General features: G+C 49.9%; 1 protein-coding gene across 7 annotated transcripts in view; it reads left to right on the plus strand.

Annotated features, from left to right (window-relative positions):
- The window catches only part of RALY (RALY heterogeneous nuclear ribonucleoprotein), a 95,811-nt gene extending 89,209 nt beyond the window's left edge, over positions 1–6,602 (plus strand). For 3 of the 7 annotated variants that reach the window (XM_012804127.2, XM_012804128.2, XM_023512231.1), the window contains 8 exons: positions 75–147; positions 321–368; positions 2,333–2,478; positions 3,189–3,302; positions 3,479–3,714; positions 3,974–4,067; positions 4,958–5,006; positions 6,255–6,602. In XM_012804127.2, the coding sequence (XP_012659581.1) occupies positions 75–147; positions 321–368; positions 2,333–2,478; positions 3,189–3,302; positions 3,479–3,714; positions 3,974–4,067; positions 4,958–5,006; positions 6,255–6,546 (1,052 nt within the window). In that variant the 3' untranslated portion in view covers positions 6,547–6,602. The remainder of the gene's footprint in view (positions 1–74; positions 148–320; positions 369–2,332; positions 2,479–3,188; positions 3,303–3,478; positions 3,715–3,973; positions 4,068–4,957; positions 5,007–6,254) is intronic. The other 4 variants (XM_012804129.2, XM_012804130.2, XM_023512232.1 and 1 more) reach the window with 3 other exon arrangements.
- Positions 6,603–8,018: the final 1,416 nt, after the last annotated feature.

Below are 8,018 nucleotides of genomic sequence, written 5' to 3' on the forward strand. Positions count from 1 at the left end.
GTACGTGAGGTGATGTGTTTGTGAACATATTGCTGTCAAGCAGCATTCCGACTCTGCCTCCTCCCTTCACACAGACATCAACATGGCTGGAGAGCCCAAGCCCAACAGACCCAAGGGGCTAAAGAGAGCAGCATCTGCCATATACAGGTGGGGCGCTCTGTCTGTCTGGGTGGGATGGTCCCTCTTTCCAGAGTGAGTAAACTCTGGTACGATGATGTGCTGAACTTAGAACTTGGGGAGGAGTTTGGAGATGAGGGCCTGTGGAGAGTGGGCTGAGTGGCCATCCCTAAGCTCTGGCCCTCTCCCCTTTGTTTCCCCAGTGGCTACAGCTTTGACTATGATTACTACCGGGACGACTTCTACGACAGGTGAGCAGGGGAGGGGCGTGCCCAGGCATGAAACAGCCAAGCTGGAAGGGCTCTGAGAGATTTTTGGTACAGCCCATTCAGTTCTCCAAATGGAAATCAAAGCCCAGAATGACAGGCATTTGTCCAAGGTTCCTTCACAAGTCAGAGGCAGAGCTGGGTGTAGGGCTCAGTTTTGCAGGAGGCCAGAACTCCTATCATAATGCCACACGGACTCACTGGCTGCCCCTTTCCTCCTAGTTCTAGGGTAAGACTGGGAAAGGTACAGTCAAGGGCTGAATAAACATAGCCAGTTGGAATACACAGCAGGGTATGGCACTGGTTAGAGGGAATTTGAGCCTCATACTTCTGCTTTTCAGTTTCCTTCTTGTGTGAAGTGTCCAACCAACTGGAAGGAACTCCAGAGCACAGAGTGAGCCCCTCAATCCAACAACTATTTGGAGGCCTGAATTAGTCTCTGGTGGGCTGTGACCTACCCTTCACTCCCAAGCCCTAAGGCTGTGGGCTCCTACTCAGGTGGCACTAGTTACACTCTTGCATGGAAATCATAGTGGGGACCAGCCCAGACTTATTCCTCCCTGCACCAATCCACACACACACCCACCCACACCCACATCCAGGGGGCCCAGGAAGAAGAACCTCTCTGAGTCTTGTTTTTCTTACCTCAGGATGGTTTCAGGAAACAGTATGGTATGATGGAAAGTGCCCTAGCCTGGGAGTCAAAAGGTTTAGGTGCTAATCTCAACTCTGCTACTGGATGGATACATACATGACTTTGGGCAATTCCCCTTCCCAGTTTGTGAAATGGGCTTGCACCAAATGATCTCTCAGGGCTCCTCCAGCTCTGGGATTCTGTGGTTCAGTGATTCTGACCAAGGCCAGAGCCGCCCCTTCCCCTTGGGGGCAGAAATGCAGGGTCTGGGATAGAATTTATTCCCAGAGACTCTCCATCTCCAGCCATCCCCACCCCTAGGGCAAGAGCTCCTTGAATAAAGGAAGTATCAAAGAATGGGACATTGAAAGGCCCAGTGGTGGCAGGTTTCCTGGCTGATCAGGAAAGTACCCCCTAAGGCTGCAGATTCCTATAGAAATGTGGTAACAACCGGTGTATGTAGGAGACCCTTTTTAGCCTACTGAATTTCTGCCTGGTCAGGAAAAGATATCACCCCCTCCCCTAGTCCCTGGAAAGGACTGATGACTGCTGTGGGAAGGTAGCACACAGTCTGGAGCTCTGGGGTCTGATTGAACTGCCCAGCCTTGATCCCCTGGTAGGCTCCTGGCCTTTGTCTCTGAGGTGGAACAAGAAGGATGGGGTGATTAAGGAGTCCTAGAGTAAGGAAACAACAACTTTAGGGTCCAGCCTTGTCTCTGAGGTCATGGGCTCATGAGTTGAGGGTCTCGGTATCCTGACCTTTCACCTATCACACTTTTTAAAGCATGTTTTTAGCTAAATTCTTTATGCTCTACCCTCATAGCAAACTTGGGTAGATACTGAATTTGGGGTAGCCATCCTCATTGGGCATGTGGGGAAACAGGCTGAGGGATTGGCTTGTACTTCCATACCTCTCTATTTCCAGCTAGGGATTTGTGCAGCTTTGAAATTTATGAACTCTAACCACAGGTTGGATGGCAGTTAACTGAGCAGAAGCCGGGTCATGTTATAGCAGGCTTGGGTGTCAGAATGACTAGGGAAAGTGCCTTTGGGGGCTGGCCTCACTTTTGAAGGGCGCCCTCATGTTGAAGGGCGTGTCATTACTATCTGCTGCCTCATCTGCCCTTACCTCACCTAGCTGGTAGGAGAGGTGGATATAGGGAGGATCCAAAGAGCCATTAGGGTCTAGAAAGCCTTGCTTCTCACCCCAGGGCTTGTTGGGAACAGGCCAGGGTGTGTAGTGCAGGCCTCCCAGCCGCAGTACCCCTTAGTGGCCATGGGCCATACTGCATCCTCTGGCCCATTTTCCCTACAGGCTCTTTGACTACCGGGGCCGCCTGTCGCCTGTGCCAGTGCCCAGGGTAGTCCCTGTGAAACGACCCCGGGTCACAGTCCCTTTGGTCCGACGTGCCAAAAAAAACACGCCTGCTAATCTCTTTGCCCGCTCAGCCAAGATCAAGTGTGAGTAACTATACCTTCTTCCTTGATAATTTGTATTTTTATCATTAGCAAAATAATTAGCATCACATTTTTTTACATTGGACAATAGATAAAGGAACAAATCTCCCATAGTTCTGCAGCTCTAACATAACAAAGTGAGTATTTTCATCCATTTTTAAGAGGAAGAAGCTGACATTTGAGGAGGAGGGGTGTGGGTTGGACACGGAGAGACCAGTGCTGTGACATGGTGCCTAGTAAGGAGATGGTATCATTTTTCCTCTCTTATAAGGACAAAGACGGGTCTACATAGGCCCACTACTCCACATTCACTCCAGTGCGCGCGCACACACACACACACACACACTGCAATCAGACACCCAGGAAATCTCATGGCAAAAGACCTGCTTTTGTACACTTGGAAAGATAACCCCATCCCATAACATAAGCAAAGACAGTGTTCAGGGGTCAACAGAAGAGCACACCATGCACCTGTGTTCCTGTGCATCTTCAATGCCTTTCGGAGTTGGGAGCTCTGAGAAAAAGCGAGCCAGGTTCAGAAGTGTGGGCTAGTTACTGTAGGGATGGCCTCCAGGGAGTCTCAGTAGGAGACCTTTTCACTGACCAGGGAAAGAACCAGAAAAGAACTGTATTCCTATATGGTAGAACAGGGCTGAGGTTTTGTATGTAAGCTTTCAGCCCCTAGGTGACAGCCCTGTCCCCCTTCCTCCTAGTAAAGAGCAGTGAACTGCAGGCCATCAAGACAGAGCTGACACAGATCAAGTCTAATATTGATGCCCTGCTGGGCCGCTTGGAGCAGATTGCTGAGCAGCAAAAAGCCAATCCAGGTCAGTTCTTGAGGGGACAGGGCACAGGGCAGGGAGTGGGAGGGACAGGGCACAGGTAGAGGGGCTGCACTGGCCCTGCAGATCCTAGCCCACCTGGACCCACTACACTGAGGCCAGGTTTTGCTAAGGTGCCCCAGATTGAGTTGTATTTCCCTCTCTACTCCTTCTTCCTCAAGATGGCAAGAAGAAGGGCGACAGCAATGCTGGCAGTGGCGGTGGTGGCAGCGGCGGTGGCAGTGGCGGTGGCAGTGGCGGTGGTGGTTGCAGTGGCAGTGCTAATAGTGGCAGCGGCAACCGGCCACCAGCCCCCAAAGAGGACATACCTTCTGGAGTAGCCATGCCTCAGGGGGAAACACAGACTCGAGAGGAAGGCGAGGAGGAGGGGCTGCTGACACATAGTGAGGAAGAGCTGGTGAGGGCCTGGCCAGGGGCATGGCTGGAAGGGGTGGAACTGGACTTCGCATTCCTTGTCTCGGGAGGACAGCTGGGCAGAGAGAACCTTTGAACTGGTTGGCCTCCCCGTGGGCTCCTTCCTCCTTCTCAAGGGTTCTAGTCCTACTAAGAAGAGGGAAGAAAGAATAGGTGGCAGCTGCCCATTTCAGACAATAGAAGCCCCACTGAAGACTGGGGCAGACCCAAGCCAGGATCCATTCTGGCCTCCACTCTCCCAGGTTGGAAAAAGGGAAAATCAGCCAGGGGGAACAGCACATGGTCTCCAGAGTTCCAGAGAGCAGGACTGGAGTTGCCTGGGGAAGCCACAGGGAGGTGCGTGTTACCTCCACAGAGGATTTGCCAAAACCATTGCTGACCTCTTTGCCTACTTGTCCTGGCAATGGAGGCCTGTTTGCTATTTATGGCAAATTTATCTTAACATTACAAGCTTTCTTACTCTTCAGCCTGTCTTTCTCTTCCTCAATAAACTTTGTTTGCTTGCCTTAAAAAAAATCTGTTGTTCACTCGCTACTCACTTATTGAAGGAATAATGAGCATCATGCCCTATAGTTCCTATATTCTAACTTCATTTAACTTTTAACAGCAGTCTTGTGCTATACAAAGGTATAGCACATTTTACCCCATGAAGAAACTGAGGCTCAGAAGGATGGAGTAGCTTGCTCAGGGCCTTGTGGCTAATAAGACTGACCCAAGATTGTAGCTAACTTCTTTACTGGGTCTGGAACATTCTCCTTTTCATCACTGCCAGGTTCCAGCATGAAGACAGATGGGCTCATGGCCAGGACAGTCAAGGAGTCTTCTTCATGCTTGCTCACATTTCCTCCTTTGAACCTAGCCTGATGCTTCATCTTACTCTCTTGGGCATAGTAGCCTTCATAAAGCATGCCTTCCCCCTCCAATCTATAAGTTTGCCAATCTATACTGCTCAAGCCTTCCCTAATCCAAGCTCATCTATGTATAGAAATGTGTCCCCTGCCGTTCCCATAGCTCTCTTGGCTGGCACTTTCTCCTATGGGGCCCTCTCAAGATCCCATGGCAGCCTTATTGTCTGGTCCCATAGTCATTCCCCTTAGTTGTCCCTCATCTTTTCTGATTGTGTTCTCTAGATGTGGTCCTGGGATCTTTGTAGACAAATGGCCCAGGACAGAATTTGGAGCTTATAGTGAGTGATGTATGGTCTCTTCTTGCCTCCTACCTATCAGGAGCACAGCCAGGACACAGATGCGGAGGACGGAGGCTTGCAGTAAGCAGGTACGGCATCCTGATGGGCAAGGGTAGAGAAGCAGTGACGTGGAGGTTGCCCTCTTCCTGGGTTGGGCAGAAAGTGTCATGAAGCTGACCTGGCAAGTTAGTACTGTGCCCAGGAATGGCCCCTTCCATATCCAGTCATCCTGCCATACCCCTTTGTGGTGGGGGTGCAGCAGGCTGAGAAAGCAGTTGTGATGGATGGGCTAGCAGATTGTGATGGATGGGCTGCCTGGCACTGGTTCTTCAGCACACTGCAAGCCATGCTACCTATCTCTATCCTGGAGGAGCTCCTACTCTGGTGGAGGAAGAAACATACTATTACCACTCAGCATGATCAGGAGCCCAAGTGGTGGAAGAGATTATGTGTAGCTGAGCCTGCTCTTTGTTGAAGGAGAAGCATTCTCTACCAAGGGAATAGGCTTAGCAGAGGGACAGAGCTGCAGTAGTCCCCAGTATGTGGAGAGGCCATGAGCTTCCTGCAGCTGTAACCCCAGCTCTGCTTGGTAGGAAGGAGGCTCTGCTCATTACCAGAGGGTGACGATTATGAAGGCCCTTAATGTGCTAGGCTTAGGGGCTTGGACTTGGTCGTTTCATGGGGGAGGAAGCTGTGTGGCAGGAGCTGGACTTCATTTATTTGATTTCTTTTGCAACTCCACAAGGTTATGATTGTGCCGATGTACTTAGGGGTATGGGAAGGTACCCAATGTCTTACAAGATCCCAAAATAATAAGTGATAGAGCCTAACTGTGAACCCAGTGATGTGTGGCTTCAAAGCCCATTCTCTGGCCACAGTTTGCCACCCTATTCTGCCCTCCCCTAGATGGAACCCAGGCCATACCTAGCCTTGCCTACTCTCTGACCTATTCCCTCAGGGTCATGTTGGAGTAAAACAGCCTTGGGTGCAGGAAGGTCCAGGGAGGTATCTTGATATAGGACACTTTCATGCTATAAAATGCCCCACCAAAAAGAGCTTCTAGATAAGTTTAGGACAGTCTGCATATGTATACATAATTTTCTCCTCCTGGACTTCATGACTTAACCTGGGAGGCTTAAGTTTTATCTTGTTAAGCTAGTTCTTAGGTGAGTTATTGAGACTCTGGTGGAGGCTCAGGAAAGGGGAGCCAGTGTGTAGGTATAGCTCTGTGTATGTGCAGACATCATCCCACTCTTTCCTCTTCCCTGTACCTGTTACCAGGAGCACTGGGGTTTCTTCTTCTCAGTCTTAGTCTCCTTTGTCTCTCTCTCTCTCAGCCTGACAGGAGCAATGGCCACCAACAGGAGAAATGCATCACTGCCCCAGGCCTCAAGCTGGGCACCTACCCTGGATGCCACCCCCCAGCGGGTACCAGAGGAGAGCTGGCAGCAGGCACCTCCTCCCCCACGCATCCCAGCCAGTGCCACATCCTCTCCAGGTGGAGTTTCCAGCCAACCCCTTCCCTGTGCACCCTCCCTGTCTGCCCTGTCCAGTTCAGAGGGCAGAGCACAGGAGTTTCCCCACACTCTGCCTCCCCAGGATACTCCTAAACTTGGGGTTTTTCTATAGGTTTGGAGGAGGGGCCCATGGGGAGGGACCCTGACAATAAAGAGATTGGATCCTAACCTGCTCTGATACAGGATGGTTTGTGTTTTTTCACAAAGGTATCCTGGCCCTTCTGTTGACCAGAAAGCTGGTCTGCTGTACTCCTGTCCTCACCTCCCTTCATTCCTTTGTACGAGGGAACATTGTTTAGGTACCTAATACTGATCCATTTGGGCCTTAGTTCCCTCAACTAAAATGGTGATAAAAATGTCTAGTAGAGCTGTTGAAAGGCTCAGAGGTGTTGGTGCCCAGGAGCACCTTGCTGGCTGAATTGTCAAAACACTTGTTACTTGGTCACCAGTAGAAAGTTGAGGCCTCATGTCTTTCCTTAGCTTCTCATTAAGTCTGGTCTGTTTTTCCCTCTCTTTAAATGATTTCTGGAAATCCACCACTTCCTCCACCTTCTCTTTTCCTGGTTTTCTCTTTGTCCTCTCACCAGCCTCTTAGTCTCTAGCTTCTCCCCTATGTCATTCCCCAGCAGCCACCACCACCACCATGATCACAGTGTTCTTTCTGAAACATATCCCTTCCCTGTATAAAAACTCTTCACTGAGCAGAACAAATCTACCTCCTGAGTGTGAGGTCCAATATCCTGCTTGCTCTGGCTTCTCCAATCTCCTCCCTCCACCCTTCTTTCTGGCCACATACAGACCCTGTACCTTAGCCTCACAAATATCCAAGTTCTTCACAATCTGGGCAGTTTGGGTAGCAAGGAATAGAGACACCACCACCACCACCACCACCCCCACACAACACACACCTGGTGACCTCAAGCATAAAGCAGAAGGAAGTTTGCCTCAGGATTCAGAGGGACTGTCTGCCCTTGTCTTGGTCCACTTATCTAAACAATTGCTCACACTTGAACAACTATCCAGGTTCCTTCTAACTTCTGCTTCTTCACAGCTTCTACATGGCCCATTGTGTCTTTCTAACTCACTCTCTTCCCTTTATTCTCCACAATGAATTGATAAATTTTCTTCATGTTCAGTTTCCCAAAAGAGAATCAACTGCCATAGCAGATTATTTTTGAGTCACTCTTAGGTTACAAGTACCCATCTGTTCCAGGGAGCTGGGAGATAATAAATGTGGCCACATACGCTGGTCTCATTGATGTGGGGCTGTAGGAGGGTAACATCTAGAAGCCTAGAACTTACATCTCTGTTCCCCTTGCTACTTTCCCCACCTGGGAAATAGCATGAAGCGGCAGCTCTAGTTGAAAGCACGTCTGAGAAGTCTTCCAGACCAGGTGATGGCTCTTCAGCAACTGCTCATCCTTTCCTTTGGGCAGCCTTCCCCCAAAACAGGGAATTGAACCTCATCATCAGAAGGGGGTTTGGGTTCATTCCCTCCATCTTTACATGTTCCTCAAAGTTTGCAGGCCTGCTGGATTTCTTTTTATTCTTCTTCTTTTTTTTTTTTTTTTATTAAATCATAGC

This window comes from Otolemur garnettii, unplaced genomic scaffold (assembly GCF_000181295.1).
Source record: "Otolemur garnettii isolate 467f Iridium unplaced genomic scaffold, OtoGar3 scaffold00025, whole genome shotgun sequence".
In the NCBI taxonomy this organism is placed as follows: domain Eukaryota; kingdom Metazoa; phylum Chordata; class Mammalia; order Primates; family Galagidae; genus Otolemur; species Otolemur garnettii.